At 40.1% G+C, this 24120-nt stretch overlaps 1 protein-coding gene across 1 annotated transcript in view; it reads left to right on the top strand.

The window, feature by feature from the left end:
* The window catches only part of POLQ (DNA polymerase theta), a 124606-nt gene that overhangs the window by 9658 nt on the left and 90828 nt on the right, over positions 1-24120 (top strand). Inside the window, exons 6-7 of the mRNA XM_081301337.1 lie at positions 1090-1309; positions 2228-2375. Coding sequence (XP_081157463.1) covers positions 1090-1309; positions 2228-2375 — 368 coding nt within the window. The remainder of the gene's footprint in view (positions 1-1089; positions 1310-2227; positions 2376-24120) is intronic.

The following is a 24120-nucleotide window of genomic DNA, read 5'->3' as shown; positions in this document are numbered from 1 at the left end:
TGAAACATTTATGAAGAGATTTATCATATGCTGGGTCATAAAGAAAGTCTTAACATATTTCAAAGGTTTGAAATGACTTAAAATATATTCTCCGACAACAGAAGAATGGAGTTAGAATAAGGATAAGCAAAGCACAAGCTGAAAATGCCTACATGTTTGGAAATTAAGCAATACGTTTTAGGCTCATTTTGGGTCAAAAAATTAATCACAAAAGAAATTAGAAAATAGTTTTGAACTAGAAAAATATCTCAACAAAATTGTGAAATGCAGTGAAAGTTATTTTTAAAGGGAAATTGATAGTATGAAATGTTTATCTTATTATAGAAGGCAGACAGGAAATGTAATTATCTATTTCAAGAAACTTTGAAAAAGAATAATAAAATAATGCCACAGAAGTAAAAGGAAATAAATGATAAAATTAAATGCAAAAATAAATGAAAAAGGAAAGTCACTATCCAGAAAATTTAAAAGTTCTACAAATGAATAAGAAATACATAAATAACCCAATATATCAATGAAGAACTTGAATAGACATTTGAAAGAGAGTTTCCCAATGGTCTGTATACATGAAATGGTGCTAGTCTCATTAGTAATCAGAAAAATAGAAATTACTTTTTCATGTTTACGACTTGCTCTCCAGAATGGCTAACATTAAAAAGATTGATAATACTAACTAATGACAAGATTGTGGAACAATAGAATACACATATATTGTGGGAGTGTTACTTTGGTTCAGACTCTCTGGAAAACAGTTTGGCATTATCTCTTAAAATTGAAGATCTGTGACCCAGTAATCAATGATATAGTAATTTTATTCCTAGATCCTGTTCCCTAAAAAATTATATGCATGTGTGTGCCAAAGGACATGCCCAAGAACATTATTAGCACCACTTCTTGTTAATATACTGTGTTTTTTTCTAATATTTATTTTTTAGTTATAGGTGGACACAATATCTTTATTTTATTTTTATGTGGTGCTGAGGATCAAAGCTGGTGTCTCACACATAGTTGGCGAGTGCTCTACCTCTGAGCCACAACCCCAGTCCCAATATACCGTGTTTTAATATGAGTTTCATTTATTTTTCACAGCCAGGCAGATTTAGCCAATCCTCTGTCTAATGCTGTACAGATTGTTGGAATGAGTGCTACTCTTCCTAATTTGGAGCTTGTGGCTTCCTGGTTGAATGCTGAACTCTATCATACTGACTTTCGCCCTGTACCACTTTTGGAGTCAGTAAAAATTGGAAATTCCATATATGACTCTTCAATGAAGCTTGTGAGGGAATTTCAACCCATGCTACAAGTGAAGGTAAGTCATTATTTTTATATCATAGCTCTTGGTATCATTGTGTTTAATGTCATTTTCTAGCAACTTAACAATTTTTGGAATATAATGAGAGATTGCAAAATAGTTGAATGCATGTTCCACATCCACTAGAATTAAAACTAAGCCAGTCAGTTTCACTTTAAAGAACTGATGGTGATGGTGAAGGAGGAAATGTAGTTGTGCCTTGACCATCGTTTCCTGATATATGATATACCCATTTTTAAGAATATACTTATTTTTGTGGATTTTTCTGTTTAACTAGGAAAAGATTTTCTTATGATTTAGTTTAAACTAAACAGTAATGTGGAAAATTAACCTTATATTAAATGGTAGGTATAATTATAGTATATAGAATGAAAAGCACATCATTTGGGAGTTAGACCTACCTCTGACATTTAATAGTGATACTTGATAAGGTTGAGATAGTAGTTGAATCACAAAACTTCTCAGAACCTAGTATCTTCATTTATATGTGGCCCAGGTTGGCCTCAAACTCTTAATTTTCTTGCCTCAGCTTCCTGAGTAGCTACATTTATGGACATGTGCTACCATGCCTGGCTTGTTTTCTATTTTGTTATGGACTTTGTAGCTGATTTTTTATTATGCCTTTGAATAATAAAATTTTTCCTGTGAAGAAAAGTGAATGATTTTAAACTGGTGTGAGGAAATTTTTTTGTGGTACTGAGGATTGGACCCAGGAATGCTGAGCTACATTCTTGGCCCCTTTTTATTTTTTATTGTGAGATAAGGTTTTGCTAAATTGCCAAGGCTGGCTTCCAACTTGTGATCCTCCTGTCTTAGCCTCCTCAGTTGCTGAGATTATAGGTGTGTACCAACACACCTGGTGTGAAAATGTTTTAAAAGTACCACTGAGGTCGTTATATCTCTTTCTTTTTTTAGGGTGATGAAGACCATGTTGTTAGTTTGTGTTATGAGACCGTTCGTGATAACCATTCAGTATTACTTTTTTGTCCATCAAAAAAATGGTGTGAGAAACTGGCAGATATCATTGCCCGAGAGTTTTATAATCTACACCATCAAGCTGAGGGTGAGTTACCAATGGTAATGAAAGCCTACGTACTTAGTACGTTTGCTTGAAAGAAATGTTAGTGATTATATTAAGGAAGTATGATTCTCTTCCACATTGCTACTGCCTGCTTACTAGGCACTCTTTACAAAACTATGTTTTTATGATTCTACTCTTCTGACATCATTATAGGAATTGTGAACACATACTCAGGCTTCTTCAGATCTTCACATCCTCAGATTTCTAAAATACTGGGTTTATATAGGTGTAAACTAAAATTCTTCATTTGGCATCCATGGGCTTTGATCTTTGGTGCCCCTGAATTGTATGGAAGACTATGCATACAACCATATTTTTTCTGGGAAAAGTAGTTGTATCTTTCTTTGTATTTCCAAAGGTGTGACTCTAAAAAGAATCATGTGTATAAGTATATATGTGTGTATATGTGTGTGTTTGTGTGTGTGTGTATAAAACATATATACACATCTATGTACACTTATATTTTAAAATCAGTTTTATTTTTTTATTTTTTTTCCTTTTTTTTTTATTGGTTGTTCACAACATTACAAAGCTCTTGACAAATCATATTTCATACATTAGAATCAAGTGGGTTATGAACTCCCATTTTTACCCCAAATACAGTTCGCAGAATCACATCGATTACACATCACATTTTTACATACTGCCATATTAGTGACTGTTGTATTCTGCTACCTTTCCTATCCTCTACTATCCCCCCTCCCCTCCCCTCCCATCTTCTCTCTCTACCCCATCTACTGTAATTCATTTCCCTCCATGTTTGTTATCCCATTCCCCTCATAACCTCTTATATATAATTTTGTATAACAATGAGGGTCTCCCTCCATTTCCATGTGATTTCCCTTTTTTTCTCCCTTTCCCTCCTGCCTCATGTCTCTGTTTAATGTTAATCTTTTCTTCCTGCTCTTCCTCCCTGTTCTGTTCTTAGTTGCTCTCATTATATCAAAGAAGACATTTGGTATTTGTTTTTTAGGGATTGGCTAGCTTCACTAAGCATAATCTGCTCTAGTGCCATCCATTTCCCTGCAAATTCCATGATTTTGTCATTTTTTAGTGCTGCGTAATACTCCATGGTGTATAAATGCCACATTTTTTTTATCCATTCATCTATTGAAGGGCATCTGGGTTGATTCCACAGTCTAGCAATTGTGAATTGTGCTGCTATGAACATCAATGTGGCAGTATCCCTGTAGTGTGCTCTTTTAAGGTTTTCAGAAAATAGTTCCATTCCCAGCTTTCCCAGGAATCTCCATACTGCTTTCCAAATTGGCCTTACCAATTTGCAGTCCCACCAGCAGTGTACAAGAGTACCCTTTTCCCCACATCCTCGCCAGCACTCATTGTTGTTTGACTTCATCATGGCTGCCAATCTTACTGGGGTGAGGTGGTATCTTAGGGTGGTTTTGATTTGCATTTCCTTGACTGCTAGAGATGGTGAGCATTTTTTCATGTACTTGTTGATTGATTGTATGTCCTCCTCTGTGAAGTGTTTGTTCATGTCCTTGGCCCATTTGTTGATTGGGTTGTTTGTTTTCTTATTGTCTAATTTTTTGAGTTCTTTGTATACTCTGGATATTAGGGCTCTATCTGAAGTGTGAGGAGTAAAAATTTGTTCCCAGGATGTAGGCTCCCTATTTACCTCTCTTATTGATTCTCTTGCTGAGAAAAAACTTTTCAGTTTAAGAAAGTCCCATTTGTTGATTCTTGTTATTAACTCTTGTGCTATGGGTGTCCTATTAAGGAATTTGGAGCCCGTCCCCACAATCTGTAGATCGGAGCCAACTTTTTCTTCTATCAGACGGAGAGTCTCTGATTTGATATCTAGCTCCTTTATCCACTTTGAGTTGACTTTTGTGCATGGCGAGAGGAGGGGATTCAGTTTCATTTTGTTGCATATGGATTTCCAGTTTTCCCAACACCATTTGTTGAAGATGCTATCCTTTCTCCATTGCATGTTTTTAGCTCCTTTATCAAATATAAGATAGTTGTAGCTTTGTGGATTAGTCTCTGTGTCCTCTATTCTGTACCATTGGTCCACCCGCCTGTTTTGATACCAGTACCATGCTGTTTTTGTCACTATTGCTCTGTAATATATTTTGAAATCTGGTATTGCTATACCACCTGATTCACACTTCCTGCTTAGAATTGTTTTTGCTATTCTGGGTCTTTTATTTTTCCATATGAATTTCACGATTGCTTTATCTATTTCTACAAGAAATGCCATTGGGATTTTGATTGGCATTTCATTAAACCTATAGAAAACTTTTGGTAATATCGCCATTTTGATGATGTTAGTTCTGCCTATCCATGAACAAGGTATATTTTTCCATCTTCTAAGATCCTCTTCTATTTCTCTCTTTAGGGTTCTGTAGTTTTCATTGTATAGGTCTTTCACCTCTTTTGTTAGGTTGATTCCTAAGTATTTTATTTTTTTTGAGGATATTGTGAATGGAGTATTTTTCCTCATTTCCGTTTCAGAAGTTTTGTCGCTGATATACAGAAATGCCTTTGATTTATGTGTGTTGATTTTATATCCACTTTGCTGAATTCATTTATTAGTTCTAGTAGTTTTTTTGTAGACCCTTTTGGGTCTTCTAGGTATAGAATCATGTCATCTGCAAATAGTGATAATTTAAGTTCTTCTTTTCCTATTTTTATGCCTTTAATTTCTTTCGTCTGTCTAATTGCTCTGGCCAGTGTTTCAAGAACTATATTGAATAGAAGTGGTGATAGGGGGCATCCCTGTCTTGTTCCAGATTTTAGAGGGAATGCCTTCAATTTTTCTCCATTCAGAATGATGCTAGCCTGAGGCTTAGCATAGATAGCTTTTACAATGTCGAGGTAAGTTCCTGTTATCCCTAGTTTTTCTAATGTTTTGAACATAAAGGGATGCTGTACTTTGTCATATGCTTTTTCTGCGTCTATCGAGATGATCATATGGTTCTTATCTTTAAGTCTATTGATGTGGTGAATAACATTTATTGATTTCCGTATATTGAACCATCCTTGCATCCCAGGGATGAATCCTACTTGATCATGGTGCACAATTTTTTTGATGTGCCTTTGTATCCGATTCGCCAGAATTTTATTGAGGATTTTTGCATCTAGGTTCATTAGAGATATTGGTCTGTAGTTTTCTTTCTTTGAGGTGTCTTTGTCTGGTTTTGGAATCAGGGTGATGTTGGCCTCATAGAATGAATTTGGAAGAGCTCCCTCTTTTTCTATTTCCTGAAATAACTTGAAAAGTATTGGTATTAATTCTTCTTTAAAGGTTTTGTAGAACTCCGCTGTATACCCATCCGGTCCTGGGCTTTTCTTGGTTGGAAGTCTTTTGATTGCTTCTTCTATTTCATCTATTGATATTGGTCTGTTTAAGTTGTGAGTTTCCTCCTGACTCAGTCTGGGAAAATCATATGACTTAAGGAATTTATCGATGTCTTCACTATCTTCTATTTTATTGGAGTATAGGTTTTCAAAATAATTTCTAATTGTTTTCTGTATTTCTGAAGCGTCTGTTGTAATATTGCCTTTTTCATCCCGTATGTTAGTAATTTGAGTTCTCTCTCTTCTTCTCTTCGTTAGTGTGGCTAGGGGTCTGTCGATCTTATTTATTTTTTCAAAGAACCAACTTTTTGTTTTGTTAATTTTTTCAATAGTTTCTTTTGTTTCAATTTCATTGATTTCTGCTCTGATTTTAATTAATTCTTGCCTTCTGCTACATTTGCTGTTGTTTTGCTCTTCCTTTTCTAGGGCTTTGAGATGAAGTGTGAGCTCATTTATTTGTTGGTTTTTCCTTTTTTTGAGGAATGACCTCCAGGCGATGAATTTCCCTCTTAAAACTGCTTTCATTGTGTCCCATAGAATCCGATATGTTGTGTCTGTATTTTCATTTATCTCTAAGAATTTTTTGATTTCTTCCTTTATGTCTTCTGTAACCCATTGATCATTCAGTAACGTATTGTTCATTGTCCATGTGATGTAGGATTTTTCCTTCCTTCTTTTATCATTGATTTCCAGTTTCATTCCATTATGATCTGATAAAGTGCATGGTATTATCTCAACCCCTTTGTATTTACTGAAGGTTGCCCTATGGCATAATATATGATCTATTTTTGAGAAGGTTCCATGTGCTGCTGAGAAAAAAGTATATCCACTTGATGATGGTTGATATATTCTATATATGTCAGTTAAGTCTAGGTTATTGATTGTGATATTGAGGTCAATAGTTTCTTTATTCAACTTTTGTTTGGAGGATCTGTCCAATGGTGAGAGAGGTGTGTTGAAGTCACCCATAATTATTTTGTTGTGGTCTATTTGATTCTTGAACTTGAGGAGAGTTTGTTTTATGAACGTCGCAGCGCCATTATTTGGTGCATAAATATTGATAATTGTTATGTCTTCTTGGTGAATGGTTCCTTTTAACAGTATATAATGTCCTTCCTTATCCCTTTTGATTAACTTAGTCTTGAAGTCGATTTTATTCGATATGAGAATGGCCACCCCTGCTTGCTTACGAGGACCGTGTGCGTGTTAAATTTTTTCCAACCTTTTACCTTGAGTCTGTGTATGTCTTTTCCAATCAGATGTGTCTCCTGGAGGCAGCATATTGTTCTATTTGTTTTGTTTTTTTAATCCATGTTACCAGCCTATGTCGCTTTATTGGAGAGTTTAAGCCATTAACGTTTAGAGTTACTATTGATATATGGTTTGTACTTCCTGCCATGTTTGATTATTTATCTCTCTTTTTTTTTTTCCTAATTTAGTTTGTTTCTCCATGATTAGCTTTGCCCCCGTCCTCTGTCTTTACCGAGGCACTTCCCGCTGATGGTTTTGGTTATTGTTTTCCATTTCTTCCTCGTGTAGAGTTTTGCTCAAGACGCTTTGCAATGCTGGTTTTCTGGCTACAAATTCTTTTAGCTTTTGTTTATCATGAAAGATTTTTATTTCGTTGTCGTATCTGAAGCTTAATTTTGCTGGATACAGAATTCTTGGTTGGCATCCATTGTCTTTCAGTGTTTGAAATACGTTGTTCCAGGATCTTCTCGCTTTCAGCGTCTGTGATGAGAAATCCGTTGTCAACCTTATTGGTTTACCCGTAAATGTAATCTGCCTTTTTTCTCTTGTAGCTTTTAATATTTTCTCTTTGTTCTGTATATTGGATAGCTTCATAACAATGTGTCTTGGCATTGGTCTACTGTGATTTTGTGTGCTCGGTGTCCTGTATGCATCTACAATTTGTATATCTGTTTCCTTTTTTATTTCTGGAAAGTTTTCTGTAATTATTTCCTTCAGCAGGTTACTCATTCCCTTGGCATGAATCTCTGTGTCTTCCTCTATCCCGATGACTTGCAAGTTTGGTTTTTTTAAATTATCCCAAATCTCTTGGATGTTTTTCTCGTGATTTTTTACCAGTCTATCTGAGTTGGCTAGACTCTTTTCAAGATGATATATTTTGTCTTCATTATCTGACGTTCTGGCTTCTACTTGCTCCACTCTGTTAGTGATACTCTCGATTGAGTTTTTAATTTGGTTTATCGTTTCCTTCATTTCTAGAATTATTGTTTGATTATTTTTTATAATCTCTATCTCCTGATAAAGATGCTTAACTTCTTCTTTTATCTGTTTATGTAATTCATTTTCAATGTGATCTTTAAGGTTCCTTTCCATCTGTCTAAGGTGTTCCTTGAGTTCTTTATATGGCCATTTTTCTGATGACTCCAGGTCCTCCTGAATATTTAGGCTGTCTTTCATTGTTTGTACTCCTTTTCTTCCTTGCTTTTTTATGCTCATGATACTTCTTGTTCTGTTTGACTGCTGAGTTACTGTTTACTCTTATAAATTTATTTGATGCTTGGGAGGAGAGGTATTAGAAGGGAAGGGAAGAAGTGACTAAAGAGAGTGAGTGTAGGCAGGTGGAATTCAAGAGAGGAGGAATAAGAAAATTGAAAAGAAATGAAAAGACAAAAGAAAAAAAGTGAAAAGAAAGAAAGAAAAAACGAAAAAATAAAAATTTAAAACAAACAAAAAAATTATAATGATAATAAAAAAATGGAAATTGAAGTTTAAAAAATAATAGTAATAATAATAGAATAAAAAGAATTAAAAAAAATTGAAACCATTAATAAGAAAGTTAAAGAACAACAACATCAACTACAAAAAGTGAGAATAAAAAAAATAAAAAAAATACTAATAATAATCATTAAAAAAAAATAATAATAATAAATGCAGTCATAGAGCTCGATTAACTTCTCTTCCAGTAGGTGGAGCTATGCCCACTGGGCCAGGCTTCTCCTCTTGATAGGTCGGAACCAATCACAGTGCCTCAGCTCTTCTTCCCAGACTGTGCGGGTCTCCAGTCCTGAGTGCCTAGGTCCTTCTCTTGTGGTTCCTCAATCCAGGCCCCACTCACCTGTGACGCTTACCACATTACTGGCTACACGCCGGGTCTGCTGCTCCTGGGAGCCCTGTTTTCATGGATGCCTGGGCACACCCTTTCTGTTTGCCTCCCTCGGACCCTAAGTTTGTAGGGCTTGGGGCTGAGGACCCCCAGCGAATTTGTTTGCCCTCAGGTAGCAACTCCCCTGGTAGCTGGTGCAAGGGACCTCTGTTGTCAGCCCTGGTGGGAGCGATAGCCGGGGGTTCTGCGCCGCTAGTCCCACGTCACTCCTGATTCCCTGGGTCTGGCTATGGTGCTCAGTTGGCTTTTACCTCTGTGAGATCAGGTGGGCCGACTAGTTATTTCAGTGGGATCGTTAGTGCTGAGTCACGAGAAGCAGGCGATCCGGGGCTTAAATGCAGCAGATTCGTGCTCAGTGTGTGTTTTCTGAGGGGCCCAAAGTGTACACCCTAGCTCCACATCAGCTCAGCATTGCCTAGTGATCCTGAACAAATAGGCTTTAGATAATTTACAGCTCCCTATGCCCGCGCAGTTGAAGAGGTCAGAGACTTGATCTCTCCGCGCCTGCCGCCATGTTAGACCTCCTCAATGATATTCATGTTACCATTACAGTTTCCTGGCATAAGCAAGATCTTGGGGTTATACAAACTGTTGCTTCTGTTTTCAGTCCAGTTTTCTAGAACTGAAACCCTGCTGCCGTCACCTCCACCTCTGGGCCGCGCTCTTGGGCGCCGCGCTTGTCCGCGACCTTAGCAGCGCTGCCGCGGCCTCCGCTGCTCCTCGGCCCCGTGCCTAGCTCCCGGGGCCCAAGCGGCTGCCGCCACGCCTCTCCAGCCCCCTCCTCTGGAGCACGGGTCCCCTCGCAGGGGGATGCCGAACGACCCCAGACCAGGCTCTGCCCCAAGGTGCAGCAGGGAACAGGCGACCGAGGCACTTGAGGCCGTGGTCCAGCCTTCGGAGGACAGGGCTCGGCACGCAGCCCAGTTCCAGTCTCTAGATGTGGCAGCTGGACCGTGTAGACAGGGCCATCAAGACAGCATGCAGAAAGCAAATGGCGGCTCCCGCGGAGTGGATTTTCGGCCCTGAAACCACAGCCCCGCCAACAATTCCAATCCACTAACTCTCCCTGTATAGACAATATTCAAAAAAAAAAAAAAAAAAAGGGCGGGGTGTACTGAGCTTTCTTTGCCTCAGGTACTTACAATCCACTGCTGATTACCCATTCAGCTTCTCTGCCCCGATCGAAGTGAGAGAGGAAGCAGATGGGCGCAAAGCGCCCACAGCTCTGAGTAGGAAAGCGTCCGGGAGCCAAGCGTCTCTTTTTCAATCTCTTTGTTTATTCTGCTGCTTGGCCGGGTGGTCTACTACAGAGTAATGGTGAAAGGAGCTCTAACAAGCTGTGCGAAGTCTCGTTTAAAACCGCTGCTCTGAGCACCAGGCTCAGCACTTCAGCAACCCCCGTACGCAGCGGCCATCTTCCCCCCTAAAATCAGTTTTATTGAATATAGCTTATCCATTTTAAGTGTATAATCTGATGAATTTTAACAAATGTATGCATCTGTTTAACCACCACTATAGTCAATGCATAAAACATTTCTATCATTTAAAATGTTCTCTTCTGCTCCTCTTTTTTTTTTTTTTTTTTTTTTTGGTTTAGGGGCACATGACCACTGAGACACATCCCCAGCCCTATTTTGTATTTTATTTAGAGACAGGGTCTCACTGAGCTGCTAAGCACCACATGGTTGCTGAGGCTGACTTTGAACTTATGATCCTCCTGTCTCAGCCTCCTGAACTGCTGAGATTTCAGGTGTGTGCCACTGCGCCTGGCTTCTTCTGCTCTTTTGTTGTCAGTCTCTTCCCTCTGTCCCCAGTCCCAGGCAAACACTGATGTGCTTTTTGCCATTTTAGATTACTTGTGCCTTTTCTAAGAATTTCATGTAAATGAAGTCATACAGCATGCATATGTCTTTTTTATATGACCTCTTTCATTTAATGTAATGTTTTTGAGGTCCATTCAGGTTGTTGATTTATCAGTTTGTTCTTTTTTAATTCTTGAATGATGATCTAGAGCATTACTATAAACATTAGTATTTATTTTTACTGATTCTAGGATGAAAACTGCTGCCTCAATATTTTGACTATCCTGTGGTCCTTTGGGCTCCACGATAAATATAGGGAAGACAGAGACTGGTACTAGTTACAGGATATTAGTATATTTTATTACGTCACTAAACTAGTGGCATCATGAAGGCAGGTAATAGATATCTCAAGCCTAGCCCCAACAAGTAAACTTTGTCTAAAAGTAATATTGGCTAGACTCTGATCCAACATTGTGTTCTCTCTTCCTGTTGCCTCTTAATTGATGCTTTCTCTACCATGCTAACTCATTTTCCTTACATTGTGCTATTAAAAGTTATATTCCTTAATGACCAGAATCATAGTTATTTCCTTTTCTTGAGGTTTTATTCCTTTGATCTGTAGCAGTGGTTCCCAGATGCTAGAGCTTGGAGTAGAGTCTGGTCTGTAATGAAATTTCCACCAGAAGAATAATACAGCATGTTTTTAATAAAGCTGAAGTTTAAAGTTTGAAATTATCCCTATGAAATATATAAAAGATATTAAAGTATAAATTTTTATATCTAAAAGTCTGAAAAATTCTTTAAGAAACCATAGTTCCTGAGGGATTCAAGATGGTGGGCTAGAGGGAGCCTGCCTTCTTAGTTGCTGTATGGCTCGGGATTCAAGCAGCAGGAATACTGCTTCTCTGTTAGGTGTGTGAAAGAGGGATTTCACTAAAACTCTATATTGGACAGTCAGAGTATCTCTTAGAGAGTCAGAAATTTGGGGTAAATTAAACAAAGAAGAAAGACTACATTGGAAAAAAAAAAGACTACATTGGAGCTAAGCTGGATGTGTCAGCAGTGGTAGGGGTAGTTTAACACAGAGGAAGGAGGAACACAGAGAGAAACACAACAGACAGATTTAGTACAGAAAAACTTGAGATCAGAAAAGGAGCCTTCCCTTAGCTGATCCAGAAGCTGCACTGTGCACTGGTGCTTGAAAAGTGCCCAGTGTCTCTCCACTCACGACTTTGGCTACTGAGAGCTGAGGTGGAGCCACCTTGAGGTAGACACATTGCATGTGCTGTGGGAGCTGGAAGATCAGAGCAAACAGGGCTACACTGTCCTGGCAAATGTATTCCATGTAGACTGGGGTGTACCTAGCAAAATGGGAGTGAAGCAGGCACAGAAAATATTTTACCCAGGGGGATTCAAATGGGAAAAGTGAATGGGAGCTCACCTTTGAGTCTGGTTCATGTGATCTGCTGAAGTAGGTCTGGAATCTGAACATGTGGGTGGGACTACATGCAGGGACTAAGCCTGGGAAACCTGGAAAGGCCATGTTCATGGGCAACAGAGTGGGTGAAGGATTGACTCCTCTGCCCCCACAAGTATTGTTTTAGTCAGCTTTTATTTTTTCCTAACTAAAAGAACAGTTTTAGAGGCTCACAGTTCCAGAGGTCTCAGTTCACAGACAGCTGGCTGCATTCTTTGGAGCTCAAGGTGAGGCAGATCATCATGGCAGAAGAATGTGGTGGAGGGAAATGGCTCCAGACCTCACATCAGGAAGCAGAGAGAGTCTGCACTCACCATATACAAAATATATATCCCAAAGGCATGTCCTATATGACCTACCTCCTCCAGCCAACCTCTACCTGACTACAGTTACCATCCAGTTAATCCCTACGAGGGGATTAATTCATGGATTGGGTTGATGTTCTTATAACTCAATCATTCACCTAAACTTTCTTGCATTGTTTCACACATGAGTTTTTGGGAACACCTCATATCTAAACCAAAGCAAGTAGAATCCTTGGGAGGCTCCTGAGAACCAGACTCCCAACAGAGATAGGCAACTTCCAGGCACTAGTAGTATGTTGATCTAATCTCTCCAGAGCAGAAACCAGCAAAGACCCTGAGGGCTGATTAGATCTAAGTCTCACTTGCTGGAATTCCACCCATAAAACTCTACAGCTGCCCCACTCTGGGAGTGTATTATCTAGTCTGTGCAGACAAAATTTCAACTGATAGAACTTCCTCTTCCATCCTATTTTATACTGGGGAGAAGAGAAGTTGAGAATTATTTGGCCCAGCTTTAGTCTTAGGCCATTGCAACTGGCAGCTTGGTGTACAACACAGAAAGAAGAAGGGGTTAACAGCACTCAGCCCTTGCTCTTGTTTAGTACATTCCATAAGAAATGGAAAGAAGGATAGGCATAGACACTGTCCATCTATTCTTTTTTTTTTAAATTGGTCCTTAGTTATATGTGACAGTAGAATACGTTTTGACGTAATTATATGAGCATTGGAATATACATTATTCTAATTCTGACTCCAGTATTTCTTCTTCCCCTTACTTTTCCCTACCCTTACTCCGTTCCCTCTATTGATTTTTCTGCCATTTATCCGTAGTTATTATTTTTTAAATTAGTTTCTTGTACATGATAGTGAGATTCACTGTGGTGTATTCATATATGTACGTAGGAAAGTTATGTCAGATTCATTCCACTGTCTTTCCTTTTCTTATACCTCCTCCCTTTCCTTCATTACCCTTTGCCTAATCCACTGAACTTCTATTCCGTACTCACCCCTTATTGTAGGTTAGATTCCACATATCATAAAACATCTGCCGTTTGTTTTTTTGCAACTGGTCTATTTCACTTAGCATGATAGTCTCTGGATCCATCTGTTTACAGGTAAATGTCATTAAGTCATTCTTCTTTATGGTTGAATAATACTCCACTGTGTATATATGCCACATTTTGTGTATCCATTCATCTGTTGAAAGGCACCTAGTTTGGCTCCTTGGCTTAGCTATTGTGAATTGTACTGCTATAAACTGAGTCTCTGTAGTATATTGATTTTAATTCCTTTGGATATATACCAAGGAGTAGGATAACCATGTCAGTGGTGGTTCCATTCCTAGTTTTTTGAGGAAGCTCCATACTGCTTTCTAGAGTGGTTATACCAATTTATAGTCCCATTAACAATGTATGAGCAGACTCTTTTCCCCACATCCTCACCAACATTTATTGTTACTTGTATTCTTGAAAATTGCCATTCTAACAGGAGATGAAATCTCAGTGTAGTTTTAATTTGTATTTCTCTAATTGCTAAAGATATAGAACATTTTTTATATATTTGTTGACTGTTAATATTTGTTCTTTTGACAAGTGTCTATTTAGTTCTTTTGCCCATTTATTGATTGGGTTATTTGTGTTTTTGGTGTTAAGTTTTTTGAGTTCTTTGTATATCCTGGAAATTAACAGCTTATCTGAGGTGCAAGTGGCAAAGATTCTCTCCCATTCCATAGGCTCTCTCTTTACATTCTTGATTGTTTTCGTTGTTGTTAAGAAGCTTTTTGTTTGATACCATCCCATATATTGATTATTGATTTTAATTATTGTGCTTTAACAAGGAGTCTTGTTTCAAGAAGTCAGTAGCTGAGCTGATATGTTGGAGTGTTGGGCCTACAGTTTCTTCTAGTGTGTGCAGGGTTTCTGGTCTAATTTCTAGGTTTTTGATACATTTTGAGTTGAGTATTGTGCAGAATGAGAGATCATTGTTAATTTCATTCTATGCATATGGATTTCCATTTTCCCAGCACCATTTGTTGAAAAGTCTATCTTTTCTCTAACATATGTTTTTGGCACCTTTTCCTAGTATGCAATAACCATATTTATATGGGTTTGTCTCTATGTCTTCTATTCCAGGGGTCTTGGTGCCAATAGCATGCTGTTTTTGTTACTATAGCTCTGTAGTATACTTTGAGGACTAGTATTATGATGCCTCCTTCTTCACTTTCTTGCTAAGGAATGCTTTGGCTGTTCTGGGTCTCTTATTTTTCCAAATGAAATTCACAACTGCTTTTTCTATTTCTGTCAAGAACGTCATTGGAATTTTGATGGGAATTACATTGACTCTGTGTATATGCATGAAGCATAATTTTGTTGAATTCCTTCCACATTTTCTCTATTTTACTGACCCTCCTGCCTTACCCTCAATCTCCTTTTTATACTCCACTGACTTGCCTCTGTACTTATATCTGACCTCTACTCTTCTTTCTCCTTACTTTGTTCTAGCTTCTGCATGTGAGAGAAAACATTGAATTGATTTTTCTGAGTCTGGCTTTTTTTACTTAGCATGATGTTCTCCATTTCCTTCCATTTGCCTGCAAATGTCATAATTTTATTCTTCTTTATGACTGAGTAAAACTCCATTTTTTTGTGTGTGTGTTTATTGCTTTTTCTTAATCCATTCATCTATTGACAACCAGTTGGGCTAGTTCCATAATTTGGCTATTGTGAATCGTGTTGCTATAAACACTGATGTAGCTGTATCACTATTGAATGATAAATTTAGTTCTTTTGGATAAATAACAAGGAGTGGGATAGCTGGATCATATGATGATTCTATGCCTAGTTTTATGAGGAATCTCCATACTGCTTTCCAGAGTGGTTGTAATAATATGCAGTCCAACTTACAATGTATGAGTGTACCTACTCCTCCACATTCTTGCTATCATTTATTATTTGTACTCTTTTTATATTGATTCTTTTTAGTGACAGTAGAATCCACTTTGATATAATTATGAAAGCATGCAATATATATTGATCTAATTTAGCAATTGCCATTCTGGCTAGAATGAGATAAAATCTTAGTATAGTTTGAATTTACATTTCCCTGATGGCTAGAGATGATAAACTTTTTTTTTTTCATTATTTGATGGCCATTTGTATTTTTTATTTTAGAAATATCTGTTCAGTTATTTTGCCCATTTATTGAAATGATAGGGTTATTTTTAATTTTTATTTTATTTTTGGTGTTAACCTGTTTGAATTCTTTATATTTCTGGATATTAATGCCCTGTCAGAGAAGTAGCTGGCAAAGATCTTCTCCCATTCAGTAGGGTCTCTCTTCATACTCCTAATATTTCCTTTGCTGTGCAGAAGCTTTATAATTTTATGGCATTCCACTTATTGATTCGTGTTTTATTACTTGAGTTAGAGAGAAGTCTTTTTAAGGAAGTCAGTGCCAGCACCAACAGGATAGAATGTTGACTTGTGTTTTCTCCTAGCAGTTGCAAGTTTTCTGGCTTATTGCTAAAAGTCTTTGATCTACTTTGACTTGACTTTTCTGTAGGGTGAGAGGGATCTATTTTGATTCTTTTCTGTATGGACATCCAGTTTTCCCAGCATCATTCATTAAAAAGACCTTGTCTCCAGCATATATTTTTGGTAACTTTGTCAAATATCAGATAACTATGTGTCTTGATTCCTATGACTTCTATTCTATTCCACTGGTCTTCAGGCCTATTTTGATGCCAATACAATGCTGTTGTCACTTTAGCTCTGTAGAACAATTTGAGAGCAGCTATTATGATTCCTCCAGCATCACTCTTCTTGCTTAGAATTGTGTTGGCTTTATGGGTCTCACGCTTCTTAGTGAATTTTAGGACTTTTTTTTTTTCTATTTCTCTGAAGAATGTCATTGGTATTTTGATGGGTATTGCATTGAATCTGTATATTGCTTTTGGTAATATGGCTGTTTAAAATAATTCATTCTCTTATTGAAGCACATGTGAGGGCATTGCATCTTCTAATGTTGTCTTCAATTTCTTTCTTTGGTGTTCTGTAATTTTCATGGTATAGATCTTTCACCTATTGATTAGATTATTTCCATGTATTTTTTTAGGGTATTGTGAATGGGATAGTTTTGTTGTTGTTTGTTTTAAATTTCATTCTCAGCAGAATCACTGTTGGAGTTTAGGAAAGATTGCTAGGCATTGCTTTAGCTATTCTGGGTCACTTATTTTTCCAAGTGAATTTCATGACTGCCTTTTCTATTTCTATGAGGAATGCATTGGGATTTTAATTGGAATTGCATTGAATCTGTACGGTGCTTTTGGTAGTGTGGTCATTTTGACAATGTTGATTCTCCCTATCCAAGAACATGAAGAACGTGGAAGATCTTTCCATCTTCTAAGGTCTTTTTCAACTTCTTTCCTTAGTATTCTGTTGTTTTAATTGTGGAAGTCTTTCACCTCTTTTGTTAAATTGATTCCGAAGTTTTTTTGTTTTGTTTTGTTTTGTTTTTTTGAGGCTATTGTGAATGGGGTAGTTTTCCTAATTTCTCTTTCAGAGGATTCATCACTGATGTATAGACATGCATTTGATTTATGGGTATTGATTTACATTCTGCTACTTTGCTGAATTCATTTATTCTTAGAATTTTCTGGTGGAAATTTTTGGATCTTCTAAGTATAGAAACATGTCATTGGCAAATACTGATAGTTTAAGTTCTTTTCCTATTTATATCCTTTTAATTTCTTTTGTCTGGCTAGAGTTTCAAGGACTATGTTAAATAGAAGTGGTGAAAGAGGGCATCCCTGTCTTATTCTAGTTTTTAAAGGGAATGTTTCCAATTTTTCTCCATTTACAATGATATTGGCTTTGGGTTTAGCATAGATAGCTTTTACATTGTTAAGGTATGTTCATACTATTTGTAGTTTTTCTAGTGTTTTGAACATGAAAGAGTGCTATATTTTGTCAAATGCTTTCTCTGCATCTATTGATATAATTATATGATTCTTTAAATCTATTGTTGTGATGAATTGCATTTATTGATTTCCATATGTTGAACCAACCTTACATCCCTGGAATGAACCCCACTTGATCATGGTGCACTATCTTTTTAATATGCTTTTATATGTGATTTGCCAGAAATTTATTGAGAATTTTTGCATCTATGCTCATCAGGGATATTGGTCTGAGGTTTTCTTTCCTTGATGTGTCTCTGTCTGGTTTTGGTATCAGGATGCTACTAGCCTCGTAGAATGAGTTTGGAAAAATTACCTCCTTTTCTATTTCATAGAATAATTTGAGAAGTACTGGTATTAATTCTTCTTTGAAGGTCTTGTAGAACTCAACTGAGAATTTGTCTGGTAGTTCTTTATTGATAAGCCAAGGAAATCATACGACCGTATACACGTATGGATTGGTGTAGAAAAATCATATGACAAAATTCAACACCTTTTGATAAAAATTCAGAGAAATAGAACTAGAGAGTGTATGATTAAATTTTTTTCCCCAAAGATATGTTTAGCTTCTGACTCCACAGCTAGGAATAAGACCTTTTCCCTTCTTCCTCCAGAAATGGCATTATTATGATGTAATTGTCTAAGCTGGGATGATAAGGGATAGGGTGTGCTCATGGTTCAGCGTGGTTTGCATCGTTATAGGGAGAGCAGGACAAGCTTTGATTCAGCATGATGTATGTCATTATATGATTATCTTCTCTCCTATTTAGTTTATGTTTGTAGTGAAACATAATTCCCTCACCTCTCATTTGGGTATATTCTACAGGTAGTTTTTTTGTGGTTCCCATTGAGGAATTGCATTTAACATGAGAAGAACAAACTATTCTGATGTGAATTGGAGCAGTGTAACTTCAGTATTATACAGAATGCTATGCCTTACCTCTCCAACCCCACCCCCTTAGTTACTGATATCACAGGGTTACATGTGTACATGTTGTGTGTTCAATACCATAGTATAAAATTGTTTTTTTCTGCTATATCATTATTTTCCATCTTGTAGAAAACATAAGTAGAACTAGTTTTTAAAATTTGCATGAATTTTCTTTACCTGAGGTCTTTCTGTCTATATCAAGATCTGAGTTCCTGGGGCTGGGGATGTGGCTCAAGCGGTAGCGCGCTGGCCTGGCATGCATGCGGCCCGGGTTCGATCCTCAGCACCACATACCAACAAAGATGTTGTGTCCGCCGAGAACTAAAAAATAAATATTAAAAATTCTCTCTCTCTCTCTCTCTCTCTCTCTCTCTCCTCTCTCACTCTCTCTTTAAAAAAAAAAAAAGATCTGAGTTCCTGTCAAGTGTCCGTTCAGTCTGAAGGACTCCCCTCACATAGGGGACACATAGGGCCTCCGATGCCCTTAGTTCTGAAACAGAGTGGAAAGCAACACCCTGGGCTCTTTTTAATCAAGTGCTGTGGTTTGAATGTGTTTTTCTCTACCAAATTCCTGTTGACATTTCAGCCTCAGTGTAACAGTATAGAGAGGTGGGCATTCAGCAGGAGGTTAGGTCATGAGGTTCCAGTCCCATGGATGGCATGCCCAAGGACTGGCTTACCATTCATCCCAGCACACACACAATAGTATATTTTTCAAGTTGGAGGCAATGGTGTATGGCTGTGTTTTAATTAGCTTTTTTATCATTGTGACCAAGACACCTGATAAGAACAACTTGGAAGAGGAAACATTTCTCTGGAGGTTACAGTTTCTGAGGTCTCAGTCCATAGATGGCTGACTCTTGCTCTGGAATCAAAGTGAGGCAGCTCAGTGGAGGGCCCAGTGGAGGAAAGATGCTCACCTCAGGGCAATAGGATGAGACAGAGAAGGGCAGGGAAAGAGTCAGAGTGACAAAATGCTTTTCAAAGGGATGACGCCAGTGACGCACCTCCTCCAGCCATGCACTGCTTGCCTACAGTTATCAGCTGGACAATACTTTCAACCTAGGATGGACTGAGTAGGTTAAAGGTCTCAGAATCCAAGCCTGTGCGCCATGGCGTGGTTGGGCCTTGCCAGGCCCTGTAGATCCTTCCAGTGTTTATCCCAACAGATGTACCAGAGAGCCTGCCCTTCCCTTGGCCTGTGAACAGCAACATCCTGAGGAGGCCAAGCAGTCAGGGTAGAAGGGTGCTGCAAGTGCCAGTGTGCCTGCCATTCCTCTCTGCCTCTTCCATGTGGACACACCCATTCCCAGTGTAGCGCCAGGCCTGACCCTATGCCCCGCAGGTCTGAGTACCCCAGGACCAGCCCATAGCTGATCCTCAGTAGTTGGGTCGCAGAAGGCCGTAGCTCGAGCACCCAAGGTACCTCCTCAGGGTAATCGGTTGACAGCAGCAGGGGCAGGAAGGGGGTCACTAGGAAGATCACCACCTATATACAAGAACTGTGCTGCTGTGTGCAGTGCTTCCTCTGGCCCACCTTCAGAAGAAGAGTGGCTGTATTGGGAGGAGGCTACCAATGCCCTTGGTTCCAAAACCAAGTGGCTCCAGTGGACATGCACATGAGACAGGCAGACCTGTGGACAGCCAGAAGACCCCCACCTCTGAGCATATGTATTGTGGAGGCATTCAGAACCCCAATGCCAGTACTCCTCAAATTATTCCATGAAATGGAAAATGATGGAACACTTTCAAATTCATTTTATGAAGTCAATATCACACTCATACCAAAAACAGATAAGGACACATCAAGGAAAGAAAACTATAGACCAATATTCCTGATGAATTTAGATGCAAAAACACTAATAAAATATTAGCAAATTGTGTTTTTTTTTTTTTTTTTTTTTTTTTTTTTGTATTGGGGATTGAAATCAGAGGCACTAAACCACAGAACCACATCCCCAGCCCAATTTTGTATTTTATTTAGAGACAGAGTCTCACTGAATTGCTTAGTGTCTCACTAAATTGCTGAGGCTAGCTTTGAACTTGTGATCCTCCTGCCTCCACCTCCTTGTCCGCTGGGATTATAGGTGTGTGCCATTGTGCCCAGCAGCAAATTGTTTTGAAATACATTAAGAAGATTGTACCCTACAAGCAAGTTGGATTTATTCCAGAGATGTAAGGAGGTTTAAGATATGGAAATTAATAAATATAATTTATCACATGAACAGAATTAAGGACAAAAATCACTTAGTAATCTCAAATGCAGAGAAATCCTTCGACAAATTCAGCATGCATTCATGATAAAAATACTAAAGAAACTAGGGAAAGAGGGAACCTATCTCAACATTATAACGGCTATGTATAAAAGACCCAAAGCCAACTGTTCCATTTCTCACGACTAAAACACCCAGGGTCACTCCAGGTGAACTGGGCTGCAGGAAATAATCACACAAGAGACAGAGATACCTTTTTCTTTTGGTCTTGTTACAGCTCCTCTGACCTTAAGGGTCTGCAGAAAGAGAGCAAGAGAGCAGTGCTGAACCTTTTATTGAGGAGAAGCCATTCAAATGAGGCAAGGGGTCAGGTTTCAGGAATAAATCTAACCAAGGAAATGAAAGACCTCTACCATGAAAATTATAGAACATTGAAAAAAGAAATTGAAGAAGACCACAGAAGATGGAAAGACCTCTCATGTTCTTGGATTGGCAGCATTAATATTGTTGAAATGGCCATACTACCAAAAGCAATATACAGATTTGATGCAGTCCTCCCATCAAAATGCCAATGATATTCTTCGCAGAACTAGAAAAAACAGTTCTAAAGCTCATCTGGAAGAATAAAAGATCCAGAGTAGGCAAAGCAATTTTTTTTTTCAAGCAGGAACAAAACTTTATTTTTGAAAAAGCTGCCAATCCTCCGTACGCGCCGGCAAGCCAAAACCGGTCCACCCACGCGCCGCGTCTACCGGACTAGGCAAAGCAATTTTAAGCCAAAAAAACAATGTTGGAAACATCAAAATTCCTGTCTTCAAATTATACCACAGAGCTGTATTTACATGATATTGATGAACAGATACATTGAACAGTGGTACAGAATATAAGGCACAAAGACAAATCCACACAGGTACAGTCATCCTTGACAAAGGTGACAAAAATATACACTGGAGAATTGATAGCTTTTAAACTAATGGTGTGGGGATACCCGGTTATACATGTGTAGAAGTGTCGAGTTCCACAACTAAAACACTCAGGGTCATTCCAGGTGAACTGGGCTGCACGAAATAATCACACAGAGACAAAGAAATACCTTTTTCTTTGGGTCCTGTGACAGCTCCTCTGACCTTAGGGGTCTGTGGAAAGAGAGCTAGGAGCAGGAGCTGAACCCTTTTATTGGGGATAAGCCACTCAAATGAGGCAAGGGATCAGGTTTCAGGAGTTGAGTCTAACTTCATGATGTCTGTTGTCAGCAGATTGACTGACATCTAGGAAGGGCATGCCCATTTCATGAGCTGTTGGGGGGGGGGTCTTAGCAGAGCAAGTGAAAAGACCAGAGCGAGACCCATCCAAACAGAGGGGCAATGTTGGTTCAGTCCACTGTGTGCACTCAATGCTCATAGTTCACACACACACAGCCCACAGCTGGCTTGCCACATCTCCACATTCTCATTACTCAAGGCTCAGGGGCACTCAGTTCCTATGTGGCAGCTCCTGACATAGAAGAACAAAATTAGACCCTTATCTGTCACCTTCCACAAAAGTCAACTTAAAGTGAATCAGACCTTGGAATTAGACCAGAAACCATGCAACTCCTAGAAGACAATGTAGGGTCACACTCCAGCTTTACGGTACAGGCAATGGCTTTCTCAAAAAGCAAAAGAAGATCAGTAGAGAAAAGTGACCAAGGGATGGGGGGGGAGGGGGGAAGTGCTGGGAGTGATATTGGCCAAATCATATTCTTATATTTTGTGCATGTGTGAATATGTAACTACAAATCCCATCAATATTTACAACTATAATGCTCCAGTAGAAAAAATGTGGAGGATCCAACATGGCCGCCGGTGAGGAAGCAGCGATTCCAATGTCTCCACATTAACGGGATCAGAAAGACCCATTGGAACAGCTGCAGTCTACCTACTGAGGAACTTCTAGCAAAATTCCGTTAAGAGGGGACCTGCCGGGAATTGGTAGGTTTATTAGAAGTGTCAGTTTGTCCCAGACAAGTGGATCTTGGCTGGCCACACGGGCGCAGAGGTCCAGTCCTGCAGCCACCAGCCGCTTCTGCAAGCGGCCAGCGGCCCAGAGCGGCGCAGCCCGCCCGAACCCGCAGACGGCACCTGCCACCCCGCCGTCCCGGCTCTCCCGGGAGGCCCTGCTCTCGCTCTGCGAATGGCCACCCCGCCTGCCAGGCTCTTAGCCACGCGGCCGGCCACAGCTGCCCGGCTCTACAGGCGGCCCCCCGGCGGGTGCAGAGGTCCAATCCCGCGGCCATCGGCCGCTTCTACAAGCGGCCGGTGGCCCGGAGCAGCGCGGCCCGCCCGAACCAGCAGACGGCACCCGCCATCCTGGCCCTCCCAGGAGGCCCCGCTCTCGCTCAGCGAACGGCCACCCCGCCCGCCCGGATCTTAGCCAAGTGGCCACAGCTGCCCGGCTCTACAGACGCTCCCCGGTGGCCTGGCTCAGCAAAAGGGGTCCCCGCCTGGCCGGCAGACGGCCCCTGCCATCCCGGCTCTCCTGGTGGCCCCACCCACTCTGCGAACGGCCACCCCGCCCACCCGGCTCTTGGCCACGCTGCCGCAGCTGCCCGGCTCTACAGGCAGCCCCCGGTGGCCTGGTGCAGCGAGAAGTGTCCCCGCCTGGCCCAGCAGACAGCCCGTGCCCTCCCGGCTCTACTAACAGCCCCGCACACCCGGCGCACGGCTCCCCCCCTGAGACAGCATGAAGGGAATCTAACCAACCCTTTACTAAATAGCGAACTGGGAACTAAAACCAGAGATTGTGTCAGACCAGAGACAAGCCAGTTCTACCCCTCCCTTCGGACACTCCGGCAAGGAGCCAGGGGCCCGCCATAGCATAGAGGGGAAGTCACCAAAGTTCGGCCAAAGAGATTCCTTCCCAGCGGAATCTACTTTAGCAGGTGTGTGACTCCCACCCACATCAGATACAAACAACCGGGAAACTTCAAAATCTCTCTGTGGGCATGACCGTAAGGGCCAAAGGACTCTCGACCCCAACTCCCCCTACTGCCAGTGATGTGGGCGTGACTGTAGGGGCAGAGGGAAGCAGAGAAGACTCCCTACACCCAACTCCCCCAACCGCGAACTGAGAGGATGTGACGGTAGGGGTGGAGGGAAACAGAGGACACTTCAGACCCCCAACTCCTCCTACCGCCAGCAGAGCGGTTGTGACTGTAGGGGCTGAGGGAAGTAGAGGGGATCCTCGACCCCCAACTCCTATTACCACCAGCAGCGACACCAATGGTCTTAGCTGCCAGATTCCGAAGGTGTGCCCACCAAAGGGGTCCGGAAAAATTAAACAATTGACTCCCAGACCACAGCTCCACAGCACTGGGGCTTAGATGAATGACAGAGAGAGTGCTCAGTAGTTAGGGAAATAGAGCACTCGGTGGGGCTGAAAGTGTAACCAAGTCCTTGGGGAACTGCCTCCGGTGAGCAGGACCTGGCTGGCTGGCAGGAGGAAGGGGAGGAGGGGCCGTAGAAGTGAAACGGCTCTGGACCAACAGGATTGAGAGACTCCCAGGAACCGCCTTACAGGGATTGCTGTTGACACATTGAGGGCAAA

This window comes from Spermophilus citellus (genome assembly GCF_964194105.1).
Source record: "Spermophilus citellus genome assembly, chromosome: 7".
Classification (NCBI taxonomy): Eukaryota; Metazoa; Chordata; class Mammalia; order Rodentia; family Sciuridae; genus Spermophilus; species Spermophilus citellus.
The sequence above is the reverse complement of the archived record's forward strand: the minus strand, read 5'-3'. Positions and strand labels throughout refer to the sequence as shown.